Source organism: Phyllobates terribilis, unplaced genomic scaffold (assembly GCF_046119375.1).
Source record: "Phyllobates terribilis strain yellow unplaced genomic scaffold, ASM4611937v1 Scaffold_11__3_contigs__length_659146591, whole genome shotgun sequence".
In the NCBI taxonomy this organism is placed as follows: domain Eukaryota; kingdom Metazoa; phylum Chordata; class Amphibia; order Anura; family Dendrobatidae; genus Phyllobates; species Phyllobates terribilis.
Genome location: NW_027362771.1, coordinates 587,309,835 through 587,329,621, shown reverse-complemented (window position 1 = coordinate 587,329,621; position 19,787 = coordinate 587,309,835). Strand labels below are relative to the sequence as shown.

The 19,787-nt window shown below is 49.8% G+C and overlaps 1 protein-coding gene across 1 annotated transcript in view; it reads left to right on the top strand.

The window, feature by feature from the left end:
* LOC141167050 (A.superbus venom factor 1-like) overlaps positions 1-14,303 on the top strand; it is a 182,199-nt gene extending 167,896 nt beyond the window's left edge. Inside the window, exon 40 of the mRNA XM_073654376.1 lies at positions 14,080-14,303. Within this exon, the coding sequence (XP_073510477.1) occupies positions 14,080-14,221 (142 nt within the window). The 3' untranslated portion in view covers positions 14,222-14,303. The remainder of the gene's footprint in view (positions 1-14,079) is intronic.
* Positions 14,304-19,787: the final 5,484 nt, after the last annotated feature.

The window sequence follows — 19,787 nt, the reverse complement described above, 5'->3', positions numbered from 1 at the left end:
GAAACTGAAATCAAACAGTTTTCAACTCAAAACTTTATTCTAGGTGATGTTACATTTGCACATAGGACCCCTTGTTCGAAAGGAGTGTAGCGCCGGCGTCCCTGCCCTCTGCCAGGCAGGGACGCTGTTCCCCTCACCTCCCTGCTCCGTGCCCGGCGTCCTCCTCCCGCTCTGCCATTGGCCGTCCTAAGGAGTCCCCGGCCAATGGCCGGAGGACTTCACCATATATAAGGCACCTCCTCCAAAATGGAGGTGCCCGAGCAATGTTGTTGCACTGTTCACTACTCTGCTTCAGCCCTCAGGTCCCGTTGCCAGTTACCTGCCAGTTACCTGCCAGATTCCTGCCTGATTATCTGCTACCTGCCTGCTAGTCTGAGGTCCGACGGTCTGTCTTACTACTCCTGTCAGTCTGTCTAAGGACCAGCCTGCCCGCTCACCTGGGAGCGCACATCAGCCACCTGCCTGCTTGCCTGAGGTCCGACGGTCTGCCTTCCAACTCCTGTCAGTCTGTCTATGGACCAGCTTGCCCGCTCACCTGGGAGCACACACCAGCTACCTGCCTGCTAGTCTACCTGGAGGCTCCGCCGTCACGTGCTGTGACCACCTGCCTGTCCAGTGACTCCTGCTCGCTCACCTGGGAGCGCTCATCTGCTGCCTGTCTGCTAGCCTACCTGGAGGCTCTGCCGTCACGTGCTGTGACCACCCGCCTGTCCAGAGACTTCTGCCCGCTCACCTGGGAGCGCTCATCTGCCGCCTGTCTGTTGGTCTTCCTGGAGGCTCCGCCGTCACATGCTGTGACCACCCGTTCATCCAGAGACTCTCGCCTGCTCACCTGGGAGCTCACATCTATCATCAGCCGCCACAGGTCGTACCAACCCTTTACCCAGAGACTGCCCCGGTCACTTGCCGTGACCATCTGCCCGTTCATCCAGAGACTGCCCCGGTCACTTGCCGTGAAACATCTGCCCATTCATCCAGAGACTGCCCCGGTCACTTGCCGTGACCATCTGCCCGTTAATTCAGAGACTGCCCCGGTCACTTGCCGTGACCATCAGCCCGTTCATCCAGAGACTGCCCCGGTCACTTGCCGTGACCTCCAGCCCGTTCTCTCAGAGACTGTCCCGGTCACCTGCTGTGACCTCCTGCCCATCTTCCCTGGTCGCCACCCGCTCCCTTACAAGGACTGCCCCCTTGTATAGTAGCTCAGAGGTTCCGCCTCCCAGACCCGTTACAAGGAGCTTCTGAACTCTCTCGTCCATTGAATTTGTCAGGTTTTGGATGGTTTCTGCTTCATTTGTTTTGCATGAGGACAGAATACCCTCCCAGAGCTGTTACTTAGATGTGAACTGCCTCCTGCCATCATAGACACTCCTTTTGATGATGCTCCAGAGGTTCTCAATGGGGTTGAGGTCAGGGGAGCATGGGGGTCACACCATAAGTTTGTCCCCTTTTATGCCCATATCAGCCAGAGATGCAGATGTGTTATGTGCAGCATGAGACGGTGCATTATCATGCATGAAAATGATCTTGATGCGGAATACACGGTTCTTCTTCTTGAACCATGGCAGGAAGTGCTGTTTGAGAAACTCCACATACATTATGGAGTTCATCTTTACCCCTTCAGGGATCCTAAAGGGGCCGACAATCTCTCTCCCCATGATTCCAGCCCAAAACATTACTCCACCTCCTCCTTGCTGGCGCCGTAGCCATGTTTGCATGGGGTGTCCATCAACCAGCCATCCTCCATTCCATCCATCTGGACCATCGAGCGTTGCATGGCACTCATCGGTGAACAAAACAGTTTTGAAGTCAGTCTTCATGTATTGTTTGCCCCACTGGAGCCGTTTCTGCTTGTGTACAGTGGATAGAGAAGGTCGACAGGATGGCTTACGCACAGCTTCAAACCTCTGAAGGACCCTGCATCTTGTTGTTCAGGGGACGTTGGAGGCACCAGCAGCTTCAAAAACTTGTCTGCTGCTGTGACAAGGCTTTTTTGCCACTGCTCTTTTAACCTGACGTAATTGCCTGTAGGAAAGAGTCCTCAATTTTCCCTTATCAGCACGCACACGTGTGTACTGTGAATAAGCTACATACTTCTTGTGCGATTATCAGGATGAAGTGTCTTGGCAATGTTGATTGTAGTCATGCCTTGACCTAAACACTCCACAATTTGTTGCTTCTCAGCAGCCGACACATCCTTTTTCTTTCCCATTTTGGCAGAAAATGTAGGCTGCTTAATAATGTGGGACAGCCTTCTTAAGTAGTCTTGCCTTTCATTGGACACACCTGCCAAACTAATTAGCACAGGTGTCTGCAATTGCTTACAGTGATATAAAGAGCCCTGACACACATCACCATCAATGAGTTTAACTGTCAAACAAACAAATTCTTACCTTATCACTCCTAAACACTTTTTGCATAATAATATGGAACACAGTGTACATGTGCTTTTCCACAAAACACCAGTGGTTCACATAGTGAATCTTACAGTTCTAACTTGCCAACCGTGGTCTGTATGGAGTTGTTCAATAAAGGGCCCAAAATTAAGATAACATAGACGGGAGAGGTCTCTATGAATACGAATTCCTAAGTATTTGATACCCTGTGAGGGCCAGGCAAAGGGAAAGTTGGACTAGATGGAATCCTGTATGGATTTGGGGAGGGAGAAATCGAGGGCCTCAGACTTCGCTGCATTGATTTTAAAATTTGGCCATGTAACAAAGTGATATATTTCAGCCATAACAGCAGGGATGGATATATGTGATTGAGTGATATATACTAGGACATCATTAGCAAATGCAGAGCACTTGTACTCGGTGCCTCCCACCTCAATCCACCTAATATTGGGGTTATGGCGAATTGATGAGAGCAGGTGCTCCGTCACTAGGATGTATAAGAGAGGGGACAGAGGACATCCCTGCCTTGTCCCATTGGTGATTATGAAAGGTGATGAAAATGTTCCATTTATCTTCAGCCTAGGTGACGTATTGCGATACAGGGCCGTGATTTTGGCTATAAAACGGTCCCCTAGACCCCTACCCCAAGCTTTTTAAGAGAATAATATATGGCGTGCCAGGAGACTCTATGGAATGCTTTCTCAGCATCCAACGAGAGTATCTAATTACAAATTTTTAACTGCATCTAGCCCAGGAAATACTTTGTGCCTAGTAGCAGTGTCTGCTAGTCAGCGGATTATCCCAGTTGTTAAGCAAGCTACACCACCTGTAGTTTGGACACTTAATTTTTTCAAAGGAAATGGTTCGGGCCCCCGGGACACTCAGTGAAGAGCATCGGGGAGGCACCCCAAGGCACAGGGGCTGGGACTGGCGGTAGGACGCCTTGCGGTGGACCGCCAAGCTCGATCCTTATAAAATCTTTTTAACTGCAGCAGCTTTAGTGGACGCTACTGGAGCTGGAACTCTATTTTATTATAAATGTAAAAACACAAACTAGTACAAGTAACGAAAACAATTTCCAGCAATATAACCGATACATAAACAATGTATATACAAGGGACCCCACCTGCCTGACAACCACCATACAACCACAGCCTATCCAAACATACCTCAAACTTCCTCCACACTTACACCTGATTCTGCCGTAACAAAAACCAGAGATGCAGAAGCAAAATACATATAACAAAATATAAACCACATAAACCATATGAAATAACACACAACACTTAAATCATGAGAAACACATAATAACACATACACTACCCCAACTCTCACTATACCCCCAACCCGAACCGGCCTCTAAGTTCCGAAAAAGTCCTTCCGGACTTAGGGCGAACCCCGACAGTTTTGGGCCCGGGCTAGTCCAAGTTCATGCTTAACCCCCCTCAAAACTTCCACCCCACCTAACTAACCCCCAAAGTAAAAGAACAATAAGACAACAATAATAATAACAACAAGAACAATAACAAAAATACCATCCGCACCGGTTCGGTGCTTGTAAACCCTTTTCATGATACCATTCTCAAAACAAAAAGCTACGGTGAGAACTTAGCCCACCACCAGGAGGCTTGGAGCAATCCAGAACTAAGGCACCTGGAAGGAGAAACCCCTCCAGAGACGGGAGGCCCCCGATGCACCCAGCCTTTCATACTCCAAGGAGCGCACCTTCACCAGGTCACCAAGGATGTTGCTACATACCTCACCCACTGGGAGGATTTTACTGCCCGTCGACACTAAACACCGTGCATTCCATGTGAAAAACCTAACCACTAGGCTAACTAGAAAAAGAGTGCACTGGTCCCGTCCACCAAGGTCTCTGAACGCTCCATAGGCCCACTCAGCGTAGGAGAGGCCCGCCAGCCTAGGCCAGTCAATGGAAGCGCCCACCCTGTTGCATACCTCTGCATTAAAGGGACACTGAAGCAGGAAGTGCTCCATGCTCTCAAGCGTGTCAGCACAACTCTCACGAGGACAATTCCTATCCTCGGAGTTCCTGTACTTCAAGTTGTCCCTCACATACAGCTTACCCCGAAAGCAGCGCCAAGTCAAGTCCCAATACTTCGCGGCGATCCGTTTTGAATTTAAAAGACGCAACCCCACCTCCAGATCCCGACTTCGGCAGTCCCTGAGTGCCAGTGGCTTTTGAAAATGGGTCAATAAGATCCTCCCCTCGAGAAGTTTCCTCGTGAGAGTCCTCACCTCCCACACTCCCAAACCCCACCGGCGTATTACTTTCAAAACCGGGGTAACATAAGCCGGGAGATGCCCGTGCGGTGTGCGAAGATCCTTCACACGCCCTCCTGTCTCCCAATCCTGGAAGAAGGACTGCAACCATCCCCTACAGGAGAATACCCACAGAGGAGCCCTCTCTTTCCAGAGGTTTGATATATTTAGCTTAAGAAAGGTGCAAACCAAGAACACCACGGGGTTGACCATATTCAACCCCCCTAGTCTCCTCGTACGGTAAGTAACCTCCCACTTGACTAGGTTCAGCCTGTTTCCCCATAACAGTTGGAAAAACAGGCCATAGACCCGCGTCCAGAGAGGCTCTGGCAAAATGCAAATGCTGCCTAGATACATTAACAATGGGAGCAGGAAACCTTTGCACAAGCTCACCCTTTCCCTCAGGGTCAAAGACCAACCCTTCCACTGGTCCACTCTCTGGGCGGCAGTTTTAAGTCTACTTTCCCAGTTTTTGGTTGGGTAATCACCCTGGCCAAATTCAACGCCTAGGATCTTGGCATACTCTTGGGGCTCTGGGAGGGTGTCCGGGAGATCAAACCTGGGATCTCCTCCCCCCAGCCAAAGACTCCCACACTTGCTCCGATTGACAATGGAACCAGAGGCCCTGGAGTAGCCCTCCACCTCAGACATCACTGCCCGCACCTCCTCTTCCGAGGAGACAAAAACAGAGACATCATCAGCATAGGCCACTACCTTCAGGGCGGCCTCCCGTTCGCCCGCCTGGTCCATCCTCACCCCCGCTATTGGTCCACGATCCACCCTCCTTATGAAGGGATCAATCGCGAACACATACAGCAGGGGACTGAGAGGACATCCCTGACGAACGCCGGAGCCCACCGCAAAGGCCTGTCCAATCCAACCATTCACAAGTGGGAAACTCTCTGCCCCTCTGTACAATGTCTTCAGCCAGTCCACGAACCTCCCTGGCAGACCATACCTCAGAAGAGCGGACCACAGGTACTTGTGATCAACCCGGTCAAAGGCTTTGGCCTGATCCAAGGACAGCAGATACCCCTTCCAGAGGCCAGCCCTACCCTGTTCCACAGCCTCCCGGACACCGAGAACAGCACTAAAAGTGCTACGGCCAGGAACACAGCAGTGCTGGGACTCAGAAAGGAGCCGTGGCGCAAACTTCACCAACCTGTTAAAGAGTACTTTAGCCAAAACCTTCCTGTCCACATTGAGAAGCGATATGGGCCTCCAGTTCTCAATGTGCGACGAATCCTTTCCCTTAGAATGAAGGATCAAAGCTGACCTCCTCATTGATCTCGGAAGAGTGCCCGAGGAGAGACACTCATTAAAAACCTGAGTCAATAAGGGGACCAAAAGGTCCTTAAAGGTCTTGTAGAACTCCGACGATAAGCCGTCCGGACCTGGTGATTTTTTGAGCTGGAGCCCGTCAATCGCCAGTCTAACTTCCTCTTCTTTGATCTCATCCACCAAGACATCGAGCGAGGGGTCTACCCCTGATTCAGGAATGGCCTCAGCCAGGAAAGCCGACGTCTCATCTCGATCCAGCTCCTGCCTCCCCAAGAGATGTGAGTAAAAGGATCTGACGACCTCCAAGATCCCTGACCTGGACCTGGTCAGGGATCCTGTACTGTCCCTCAGACCCGCCACTATCTTACTACTCACTGACATCTTGCAGTTTCTGTAGGGGTCGGGTGAGCGATACTTCCCGAAGTCCCTCTCAGAAACCAAAGATGTGTGCCTATCATACTGACATCTCTTGAGTAAGGCTTTCACCCTGGTGATGTCCTCACGGCCACCCCCAGTCGAGACAAGTTCCTCGAGTTTCCTCCTCAGGCCCCGATACAGGAGATCCCTGTTCAGGCTTCTGAGGTTAGAAAGCTGGCGGAAGAATCTCGCCACCCGATGTTTGAAGATCTCCCACCACTCTGACTTAGTGTTACCAAGGCCCAGTAGCGGTACCTGACTTTGAAAGAAATCTTCAAAGGACTGTCTTACAGCTGCTTCCTTCAGGAGTGACGAATTCAGCTTCCAAAAACCTCTTCCCATCCGAGGAGTCTCTGTAACATTCAGAGAAAACATAATCAGGCAGTGGTCGGAGAATTCAACCTCTACCACCGATAAAGGTGAAGAGACTGCCTCCTCCTTCAAATAAAACCTGTCTATTCTAGACCTAGTCTGACTACCTCTGAAATAAGTGTAACCCGCGTGGCCCGTGGTGTTCCGGATGTGGACATCCACTAGGCGAGCCTCACTAACTATGCTATTCAAGGCGACGCTGTCGTAGGCCAACCGGTCTCTGAAACCTCCTCTGTCTTGGGGCCTCGAGACATTGTTGAAGTCCCCTCCAAAGACCACCAGTCGGCTACAAAACAAAAAGGGTTTAATACTCATAAAGAGACACTTGCGGTCCCACTTAGTCTGGGGACCATAGATGTTTATGAGCCGAAGCTCTTGTCCCCTTATGAACACATCCAAGATCAAGCACCTCCCCATTTCCAACTCAATAACCCGTCGGCATACTACATCTGCAGTCTTGAAAAGGATCGCCACACCGCTATACGGCTCAGCCGCAAGAGACCAATAGGAAGGCCCGTGTACCCACTCCCTCTTAGCTTTTTTAAGGGACGTGAGATCGACCAACCTGGTCTCCTGCAAAAACAAAATGTCGGCATCAAGCTGGCCGAGAAAATGAAAGGCCGTGAACCTAGCCGCATCAGACTTTATGCTGGCAACATTAATGGTCGCCAGCGTCAATGGGGTGAGTGCCGCCATCATGAGTGATCAGGTTGGACAGCGACCTTCTTCCCACCCACCTTACCCTTTACATGTGCTCCATTTTCCTCCTCAGAGGACGATATAGCACGTTTCAGGCACACCGACACATCCATACCTGCTGTTCCACACACAACTTTAACGGGCACAACTGTTTCAGGCGCACCCTTGCCCTTGTCAGGAGGCCCTGGGTCGACCCCCGATGTTGAGGGCCTGGCGCCCCCTTTAGCCCCTACATCCTTGTCCGCAACCCCCAGCACCAGACCCCCCTCCTCCCCCCCATCTGAAGATAAGGGAGACTCGCTTAGGGCCTGGTACTGGTTGGAGAGCTCCACCGGAGGAAGGGAGGAAGAGCCTTCCTTTGGCACCTGGCCCCGGGTTGCCTTCTCCTTCGAGTTACCCTTCTTCCTCACCCTTTTCTTCTCCCTCTTCTTTTGCTGTTGCCACTCTTCATTCCCCCCCTCATCCACACCTTCGCTGGATGAGGATAAGGGAGAGGTGGCCCCATCCTCCCTGACCATCCTCCTGACCTCTTCGTCTATCTCACTGTCCGGGACCTCAGCTGCAAGCTCCCCCGAACTAGGGACCAGAGGCAGGGACATAATCCCCTGGTCCCTCTCCACCACTCTCCTCGGACGCTGCTCTTTCCCTCCCGCCTCAGGGGGAGTTCTGCTCCTCACCGGTCCCTTACTTCCTACGCCGCCGCTAGTCCCTTCACCGGCTGGTCTGGTCCTCGCCTCCTCCCTACCAGCACCTCCCGGATTCAGGCCAACATTGGCATAGGAGCGCGGACAGCGACTAAACGGGTGTCCCAAGACACCACACAGGTTACACCGAATGTCCCTACAGGTTGCAGCCAGATGACCCACCCCTCCACACATTGCGCACTTCTCCACCTTGCACCCCGCGCTGAAGTGAGAGGGGCTGCCGCACCTATGGCACAACTTCGGCTGCCCCTGGTAAAAGATCAGGATTCGGTCCCTTCCCAAGAATGTTGAAGTGGGAATGTGGGTAACCGAGTAACCCGAGACCTTCAGTTTTACCATAAAGGTCCAGGCCCCTGACCAGATGCCATGCTTGTCCAGATTCTTTTTGGGAATCTGGACCACCTCCCCATACCTGCTCAGCCAGGTCATGATGTCCATCTCAGAAAGTGACTCGTTACTGGTGAGCACGGTCACTTTCTTCACTGAGTTTTGGCGAGAGATAGCCTGGACTATAAACCCTCGCCATTCAGGGCAAATCCGAGCCAGCTCATACTGAGACCAGAAGAGCTCTAGGCCCTCCGATCTCACAAAGCTGACGTCGAAAAAGGTGGCACCATAGGGATGAATCAGGGTATAGATGTCATCAGCCCTGAAGCCCATCCCCAGGAAAAGCTCCACCACCTTGTCCCTAGAGGGGCACGTTTCATTGCCTTCCCACCGGAGACGGACCACATTCCTACGGACGCCACCCTGCCCTGCTGTCGGCAGAGACCACGTAACGTTCTCTGCCCCTAACTCTCGGAAGGCGGACAGACCATGTCGGTCTATCCAGAACGATAAATCTACCTCCCTACCCTCCACTGTAATGGACTGCTCTCCCCTCTTCAGGGCGTCCAGGAGACGCCATTGCAAGTAACCCTGCCCAGTGTCCCCTGACAAGGACCCTCCACTACCCGCGGCAGCGGCCGCCGCAAAGGTGCGGACATGTGAACCGCCCTCTAACGAGGCCGCCAACGAACTGGGATTCCTTGGCCTCACACTTGGCCCCTCATTCACACTCACACTCTGCCTCACAGCCTCACCTACCGCCCCTGCACCACTACCATCACCACCAGCCGTACCACTCACCACTTCCATACCTGCATCCTCACCTCCATCCTCACCTCCTTTATGTACCCCATTCATCCCCACCTCATGCACCCCATCCATGCCAGCCAGAACAGGTGGGGTACTAACCGCTTTACCCAAGGTCCTGGCATCACTGGGGGGGGGGGTTTCAGGACACTCACCACATCCGCAGCATTGTCCTTACTCCCCTTCTCCCCCTCTGCCACCTTGGACCCTCCAATATTCATGCGCTGGGTATCACAGGGGCCGGGATTTTGGGCACCGGGTTTTACCAACCTCACAGGTGCAGACACCCCGGCCGGTTTACCCCCGGCAGCCTTGTCCCCAGCATGCGGCCCCTCAACCCTCTGGCCAGATATGGAAGCAGTGTCTCTCTCCTCCCCCACCATCCTCCGTACCTCAGCCAAGATCTCTGAAAAAGCTGCTCCGGCTCCACCGCCACAACCCCCACCTCCCTCTGCCCGAGACCCAGAGGCCATGGGAGACAGAGACGGGAACTCCACCACACTGAATATGTCTGGCGCCACCGCCAGCGATGACCCTTTGCCATCCCTACTGTCCTCCGTAGGGATCGCCACACCATCACCACTCGCCTTACATTTGCCTTTACTCTCCCCACCGGACCTGCGCCGAGGACCAACTTCATGATTCGGGCGCCCTTGACCGGTGGGGGTTACACAGGAGACAGCAGCAGCATCAGTATCATCATTAAACACGTAACGCATACTCACCGTCTCCTGTGCCTTCTTCTTGCGCCCCTTCTTCTTTCCGGGTCCCGGATCTTCGTCCCCGAAACAAAAATGCTGGAGGTTCACCGGGGACTCCAGCAACCGGATGGCCGCCATGAGCCCCCCGGACCCCGAAGACGCCTCCATGTCCTCCTCCTCTGATGTGCTGGAGGCAGGCAGCGCCACCTGCTCAGGACGCAGACCGGAAGATTTAGGAGGCTCCCCAGTAACGCCGGTAGGCTGCTCGACCGGGGTTACTGCCACCTCCTGGGACACTGTTCCTGGATCCGTCTCTGTCTTCCCTGCTGTTTTCCCTGCTGCCTCCCTCCCAGCCGCAGGTTTCTTCTGGGCAACTCCAGGTGCTGTGGTGGGCAGGACGAGGGGCGGGGCACCGGCGCAAGGCTTGCTGAGCCTTGTGGTACTATAAGCATTGCTTGCTGCTTTTTCTTTCATGTCCCTCCTGCCTCCCTCCTTCCCTCTGCCCACAGACTGTACAGAGGCAGTGCAGAGAGCTGCGGTGGGCGGGACTAGAGGCGGACCAGCAGACCGGGAACTGCTGGGCTCTGCAGTTACACTCGCGGCTCTCATGGTAGCTGCGCCGAGCGCTGAGGTGGGCGGGGCTTGGGGCGGGTTGGCAGACTGGGGGCCGCTGGGCTCGGTAGTTCCATGTGTGCCTCTCATGGTGGCCGCGCTGAGCGCCGAGGTGGGCGGGGCTAGGGGCGGACCGGCAGACCGGGTGCCGCTGGGCTCTGCAGTTCCACGTGTCTCTCTCATGGTGGCCACGCCGAGTGCCGAGGTGGGCGGGGCTTGGGGCGGGTTGGCAGACTGGGGGCCGCTGGGCTCGGTAGTTCCACGTGTGCCTCTCATGGTGGCCGCGCTGAGCGCCGAGGTGGGCGGGGCTAGGGGCGGGCTGGCAGACCGGGTGCCGCTGGGCTCTGCAGTTCCACGTGTGTCTCGCATGGTGGCCACGCCGAGTGCCAAGGTGGGCAGGGCTAGGGGCGGGCCGGCAGACCGGGTGCCGCTGGGCTCTGCAGTTCTACGTGTGTCTCTCATGGTGGCCACGCCGAGCGCTGAGGTGGGTGGGGCAAGGGGCGGAGCCCCGGACCGCGATCCCTCGGCCTTTGTGCCCGCACCCACACTATCCTCTGCTCGCACTAACAGCGCGCCACTTCCTCCACCCCCCACCTTCTCCTCCTCCATGGCTGGGGTAACCCCCGGGGCAGCACCCAGAGCTGTGGTGGGTGGGACAGGGGGCGGGGCTCCAGACAAACGTTCCTTTCCAGGCTCCTGGCTGCCATGCATAGTCCTGGGAGTGCCTTCACTGACCGGCAGGCCCCCTTCATACGCCCCCCTTCCTTGCTGCGTGGTTAACCCCTCCTGGCCCGAGAACCGCCGATCATTAGAGAATTTCTCCAGAAAGGGACCCGCAGCCCTCTCTATTTCCGCCTGCCTCTGCTCCACCTCGGCAATCCTATCCTTGACCCTCTGGATTTGCGTGGCGATCGCCGGGCGCTTCCTCTGGGCTGCTGCATTATATAGCGCCTTGGCCTGCCGCAAGTCCAGCAGGAGTTTCGCCAGTGCCACCTTCCCCTTTTCGTGGCACCGCAACATCTCCACCACCCGCTGGGAGAAAGCCTCCGCTGACTCGTCCGGGCCCCTCTCGGCCCATGGGGCACTCCCCTTGCTTCCCTTGGGCTTGCCAGTCACCTTGTTAGCCGATGCCGGCATGCTCACCGTAGCCGCTTCACGCTGGGACAGCCTCCCAGACCTCCTCACAGAGTCCTCCGATGGATCCATATTCATCCCAGACCGGGAGGGCCGGAGCCCGGGGATACCCCCCGACACCCCTGCCTCGGTCCTGGGAAAACGAAGAGGCAAGGGTCGGGCTTAGAAAAAAGTCCTAGTTGGAGCTTCCCAGGAGCTCCTCCACACAGCTCTCACTCAGCTAGGAACACAGGCCACACCTCCTCCACTTCCTGCTACCGTGGCTGCTGGCATGAGACTTGCCCTCCAATAGATCCTTGTAAAATGATTTAAAGAGTATTCATTCAAATTAGAGAGACAATTTAAATTAAAAAGATTAGATCTGCCTCCACCGCAGGGGGGCTCGCTCGACCCACCAGCGGACAGGCACCAGTATTGGGAGAGGGGGGCTGGTCGTCAGGGTCCACCGCGGCTCTGGCACAAACCCGGCAGCATGGAGGTCGCAAGGGCAGGAACGGACTGGCCGTGTCAGCTTCGCACTTTTTTGGTTTTAGAAGGGCATGACATGCCTATATCTGTGTCTCCCCCTCCTTTTACTCCTCCACCTCTTTTCTTTTCACATGACTATATGTACTTGTCACTTTTCAATGTGTTAGTTGTGTCTTCTGAGCAGTTTGTCAGCTTTTGGACACCTTTGAAGGTGTTTTCTATGTGTTTCTATGTGTTTTTGTTTGCCTGCCATTGGTTTTAACGCTGTTCGACGGTGTTCGACGAACAGTTCAACGAACAGTTCGGCGAACATACGGGTGTTCGACGAACCGAACCGAACTCTAACACTACGGGGGTGGCTCAACACTACTTATAACACTCCATTCGATGTGGTAAGGTATCTGGTGTCTGATCAATAGACCAAAAATGAAATCACTAAATGAGTTCTTATATAATCAACCAAATATATATAGATAGTGACAAATAGACATTCCTGGATCATCAAGTTTAAACAGAAACTCCCATTCAAGCATTACTTAGGTAAGTATGTATATTCATCTAGGTTAAATCCAGATTATCAGATATGTTTTTGCCCAGAGAAAATAATATTAATAAATTAAAATTTTTGTTACTTATCGTTTTTATGCCTTCAAAGTCTCATATAGACCATAATTCATTCCCAACGCGTTTCCCCCCTCCATTTTGGGGGGTTCATCAGGGGAGAGGTTTCAAAAAAGTATACCAAAATATATTATATTGCCCAGGCCCCATGATTGATGTCAGTTTTGGGAACCTTATTTATCCAGTCTAGTTTACGTAGGTGTTCACCTAAGTCAGTCAGCTCAGGGAAGCTGACCAGACTGGATGTGTCTTTGAGTTGAAGAGCGAGCCAGGCCAGAATCCCTCTCTGAGAAGAGTCTGCACAGGCCATGTGCTGAGAACTGCGGGGATCAGTGGTTCCTATGGACAATAGCTGTTTTATTTCACCGAGCTGGGGCTAGCTCAACCTTGTGTGAGTAGTCAGGGTCTGTTCTGTTTAGTTAGCGCCTGGACAAGGCTAGGGATTTATGTTTATGAGTTTGTTTTTGTGCTGAGCAACCTGTAGAAAGCAAGAAAAACTGCACGTGTTTGGACCAAAACTGCATTGCCTGTGTGAACGCTACCTAAGGCCAAAAGCCTAATGCCTACCAGAGAGAGTGAATCCCTACATGCCATATAGGTGTCCCACACAGCTGCATTATGACCAGTCCGCCTATATTCAAGGTACATTTATGAGAGAAATGTGACGGTAATAATAGAGATGAAAATATCACATTATACCATATCAACCACAAAAAAGAGCACTTCTGTGCACCTGAATCATACATTGGTACAACTGCTACAAACCATGAAAGCACAGTAGAAAGGGACAAATTTAGTTCTGGAATTGGTGTGGGTCTACAACAATACAGAACATCCCAGGATGCAATTGGAGAATTAGTTTTTCCTATATCAGGTTAGTGAAGAGTAAGTACTTGATGTAAAGCGAATTAATAACCAGGTGTCTAACAAACCCTTTAGGGATGAAATTTCAACAAACCCTTTAGGGATGAAATTTCATTTTAGCAGATTACCAGAGGGGGTAACTAATCCTAATTTAAGGGATTGCAATTAAAAATTGACTTTTATTATTTTTCGTTAATAATCATGGTGAAACAACACAGAACAAGCAGGAAATGTGAAGAAATTTCAGCTCAGAATTGTGAATGTTGTGAATGTAGCACTAGGTTACAATAGATAAATGCAAAATGTCTTCTCTTTCTACACCATTTGTAATACTGTTTATTCTACTATCTATACTAATGTAGTCTCATGTAAATTCTATTTCCTTTTTTTTAGTTATTCCTACATTATTGGAAAAAACACATGGATCGAACATTGGCCAAACGAGAGAGAGTGTCAAAATCCAGAATTCATAAGTCGTTGTGAAGATTTGATTGAGTTTTCTGAAGAACTAGAACTTTTTGGATGTAAAACATAAGAATGAGAAACCTCTCAAAAATGTAATATTTTATACACCAATAAACCTCTTCGTTGCTATTCTGTCAAAATCTGCTGACTAACCTGCTGTCCATTGTCTTCTTACTGACTCTTGTTTTGTCCAGCATCACATTGTGTTATGCTAGTGTAGCTACTTACTCGGGATAATGGGTAAAGCTAAAAACTGCAACTGACCCTGCCGGTTCCTGTACAGACTGGAGATCCTGAATAGTGTTGAGCCACCCCCATAGTGTTCGGGTTCGGTTCAGTTCGTCGAACACCGGGATTTTCGAGGAACTGTTCGTCGAACACCTTAGAACACCGTCGAACACCGTTAAAACCAATGGCAGGCAAACAAAAACACATAGAAACACATAGAAAACACCTTCAAAGGTGTCCAAAAGCTGACAAACTGCTCAGAAGACACTCTCTTTAAAAAAGCCGGCCGGCAATTCAGCAGCGGCATACACCGGTACCCGACAATTTAGACAAGAAGGAATAGAGCATCACACATAGATTAGATAGATAGAAACATGTCAGTCACATATATAAGAAGTACAGTGACAGTGTTGGTTACTGTACTTGTCATTTAGTGTTAAAGGATTTATTTAAAAAAATATCAGTGTTTTCATGCACCGTCTCTTTAAAAAAGCCGGCTGGCAATTCAGCATCAGTACCCGACAATTTATAACAGAAAGAATAGAGCATCACACATAGATTAGATAGAAACATGTCAGTCACATATATATGAAGTACAGTGATAGTGTTGATTACTGTACTTGTCATTTAGTGTTAAAATAAAGGATTTATTAAAAAAAAAAATTGGCGTGGGGTTCCCCGTAATTTTAGTCTCTAGCGGAGGTTAAGCAGACAGCTGGGGCAGATGTTTGAAGCCTGTGAAGGGGGTAATACCCACAGAGCTTCCCAGGCTACTAATATCAGCTCCCAGCTGAATACCTAGCCTTTACTAGCTATTAACATGGGGGACCCCAAAAAAATGACGTGGGGTCCCCCCTATTTTAATAGCTAGCAAAGGCTAGGCAGACAGCTGGGGGCTGATATTAATAGCCCAGGAAGGGTGCCATGAATATTGGCCCCCTCCCAGGCTAGAAACACCAGCCGTCAGCCGCCCCAGAAATGGCGCATCCATAGGATGCGCCAATTCTGGCACTTAGCCTCGCTCTTCCCACTGCCCTGTAGCGGTGGCAGTGGGGTAATAGGGTTGGGGTTGATGTCAGCTTATAATGCCAGCTGACATCAAGCCCAGGTTAGTAATGGAGAGGCGTCTATAAGACACCCCCATTACTAACCCCATAGTCAAAGTTACAAAAAAACACAAACACCCAGAATAAAGTCCTTTAATAGAAATAAAGACACAATTCTTTATTGTTCTAAATTAAACCATACTTACCATCACGCCCATTCCAGCTGAAGCCAACGATCTCCTGCAATAAAAGTAAAATAATAAAGTAACCTCATCCTTACCTTTCCATGGTTCCCACGACAGCTTCAGCTCTGCTACATTCACATGACAGGCTGGACCGCAGCAGAACGCTGCCATCCAGCTTGCCATGCCGCAGACACTGAGAAGCGCAGGCATGTGACGGCATAAAGATGAGCCGAGGTCATGTCCAATGAACTCAGCTCACCTCATGCACGTCACTGACAGCGTGGGAAAATTCTCCTGCGCATGCGGTGAGTGCAGGAGAATTTTCCCACGCATGCTTGCGCTCTGCAGTGTCTCTGAAGGATGACAAGCTGGATGGCAGCGCTCAGCTGCGATCCAGCCTGTCATCTCAATGCCATCCCAGCGTGGGAGAATTCTCCTGTTCAAGCGCTGAGCACTGAGAATTTTCCCACGCTGTCAGTGACGTGCATGAGGTGAGCTGAGTTCATTGGACATGAGCTCACCTCATCCACGTCACTGACAGCGTGGGAAAATTCTCCTGCACTCACCGCATGCGCAGGAGAATTTTCCCACGCTGTCAGTGACGTGCATGAGGTGAGCTGAGTTCATTGGACATGATCTCGGCTCATCTGGATGCCGTCACAGACAGACACTGAGGAGCGCAAGCATGCCTGTGCTTCTCAGTGTCTGCCGCATGGCAAGCTGGATGGCAGCGTTCTGCTGCGATCCAGCCTGTCATGTGAATGTAGCAGAGCTGAAGCTGTCGTGGGAACCATGGAAAGGTAAGTATGATGTTGCTTTATTATTTTACTTTTATTGCAGGAGATCGTTGGCTTCAGCTGGAATGGGCATGATGGTAAGTATGGTTTAATTTAGAACAATAAAGAATTGTGTCTTTATTTCAATTCAAGGACTTTATTCTGGGTGTTTGTGTTTTTTTTTAACTTTGACTATGGGGTTAGTAATGGGTGTGTCTTATAGACGCCTCTCCATTACTAACCTGGGCTTGATGTCAGCTGGCATTATAAGCTGACATCAACCCCAGCCCTATTACCCCACTGCCACCGCTACAGGGCAGTGGGAAGAGCGAGGCTAAGTGCCAGAACTGGCGCATCCTATGGATGTGCCATTTCTGGGGCGGCTGACGGCTGGTGTTTCTAGCCTGGGAGGGGGCCAATATTCATGGCACCCTTCCTGGGCTATTAATATCAGCCCCAAGCTGTCTGCCTAGCCTTTGCTAGCTATTAAAATAGGGGGGACCCCACGTCATTTTTTTGGGGGTCCCCCATTTTAATAGCTAGTAAAGGCTAGGTTTTCAGCTGGGGGCTGAGATTAGTAGCCTGGGAAGCTCCGTGGGTATTACCCCCTTCCCAGGCTTCAAACATCTGCCCCAGCTGTCTGCTTAACCTCCGCTAGAGACTAAAATTACGGGGAACCCCACGCCAATTTTTTTTTTAATAAATCCTTTATTTTAACACTAAATGACAAGTACAGTAATCAACACTATCACTGTACTTCTTATAAATGTGACTGGCATGTTTCTATCTATCTAATCTATGTGTGATGCTCTATTCTGTCTGTTATAAATTGTCGGGTACAGATGCTGAATTGCCGGCCGGCTTTTTTAAAGAGACGGTGCATGAAAGCACTATTATTTTTTTTAATAAATCCTTTACACTAAATGACAAGCACAGTAACCAACACTATCACTGTACTTCTTATATATGTGACTGACATGTTTCTATCTATCTAATCTATGTGTGATACTCTATTCTTTCGGTTCTAAAGGGTACCGGTGTATGCCGCTGCTGAATTGCCGGCTTTTCATGTTTCACTGTGAGCACTGTTCCCATCGATTTGGGCAATCACTGTAATGCCACAACCACCATGGCTGTGGCATTACAGTGAGTGGCAGACAATCCCTGCATGATTGGTGCTCTAAATAGCGCCAGACATGCAGGACACGCTTTTGGTGCACGAACAGTTATCGAACATAACCTTGAACAGCCGAATTTTTTGCAAATCGTTCGCGTTCGTCGAACGACTCGAACACCGCCCAAAACAGCTCGAATTTGAGATTGGCGAACAGTTCTAGTCGAACACCGCTCATCTCTAATCCTGAATCCGCAGTCCCTAGTGGTTCCTGCATGAGCGGTGGTTGTCCTAACCATAGACTAGAAGATGGCAACTCGTACCTATGCTGCCTGAAAGGCCGTTGAGCACTTCACGTTCCTCTTACAGAACCGGAGGGCAGAGCAGAGTGTAAATTACCTACAAAAGGGAAAGTGTGCCGAAAAAAGGAAAGATCCCCGAGTGACTAAAATGATCCACAGAATACAAAATAAAGTATAAAGTACGTACTGTTAGATAATATGCAACCTACTTTCTAAAAAGAAACAGAAGATAGGTGTAGAGTAAAGAACAGAAACAGCAAAGAGATAAATCATAGCTGAAATTTCACTGACTGGTTTTAAACTACAGCAGTATGGTTGAACATCCTAATGAGAATATCACCAGGAGGAAATGCCAACAGGCGGAAAGAATATAAAGCCGCACCCAACAGATGATAGGGCAGACAAATGAAAACACCTCTGTTATGCTAAACAGGCTGCAGGCGGAATAACAGAACCTAAACACCCGGAGAAAAGGTGTATCTGCTGGGGCTCGGCGGACAGAGAAGCTGATGACAAAACACAGGCTCAAGGGTTCGAACCCAGTAGCATGACACATTGACTGTGGGTCACACGTGTGCATGAGCTTCTGTGTGCTGATCATCCCTGATTCATATCCATGTTTCAGTGCCCCCAGATTCTTAAAATAAGATAATAATCAATAAAATAAATAACCAATGGAAATGTCATTTTTAAGGTCTTTGTCGTGCGGAGGGTGAAATTTCTCTTCATTTTCAGGTTTTTTGCAGAGTCCTGACGGTTTTGATGTAAAATTGACTGATATTTTAACCGATAATTGTAACTGTTCATAAACGGACTTCAGCTAAATTCTACCCACTTATTCCTTGGGAGGGGGGCCTAGGCCACACATTCTCCAATGTATCATGTACTCGTCCTATCATTTTTATTGGTAAAACCTTTTCCTGTGCGGAATATTATGAGTCTATCATGAGAACAATACTACGTTTGTATATATCCTTGGTCCTCTCACTTATCTTGGTTCAATTGTGGAGGACGGGGAACTCTTGTTACCTATACTGTGGGCATGCCCTGCACTTACTAAACTCTAGAAATCCATTTTCTTATCGATCTCATCAATTATTCAGTCTACCATTTCTCCCTCACCTACTTTGGACCTGTTACTGATAGATATTCATTTTATCCCTAAGAGAGGTAGAGTGGTTACTGCACATATTATTTTGGCCACTAAACCAGCTATCACAGGATACTGGAGGAACTCAATAGTCCCTACCCAGGAAGAGATTATCTTCTCTGTCAATAAGACCTTCTCTTTCACGAAAATGATGGCTTATATTCACTATATATTCCATGAGTTTTGCAAGGCATGGATAGCTTGGTTCAAACATCCCAAAAATACAATACAATTTTGATAACATAATTCTAAGATTTCTAATGCCTATTTAGATTTGAGTGGGGTAGAATAAATGAACACCATCATTAAGAAGTTAAATAAAACCAAAGGTATGAGCAGGGTATCTGGTAGATCCCACCTCAATGTGGAGCAGTGCCTCCACCCAAACTTGCTAGGAGCTCTATAGGTTGCATGAGGGTCTTCCACGGAAAGCGGAATCAGAAGGCTTTCTAATTCTGAATGTCACAAATGTCATAATGCAATCTGCCTGACACATGCAAAAATGATGTGTAATTCTTGCTCTTTGCTCTGCAAGTGTAATTTTTCTGGGGAAACTTCAGGATCTAATTCTGATTGAATATGTGTTTAATAGTACTTAAGGTACCTTAAAATTAAGTTTGTTTCCATAAATTTTCTTTGTAGAGTCGAACTGGGGACTATTTGGCGGGAGTTTTGAAATGTTTGTATTTCAGAGTTATTAGTTTTATGTTAAGTAAATGGGGTTTTTTTGCACCTGATTATGTGTAGTCTCTTTTATTACATCCCTATGAAGGTCACTGATCACTTTTAGAGCACTGAAATTGCAAACATTAGATATTATAGTTATTTTTCTAGC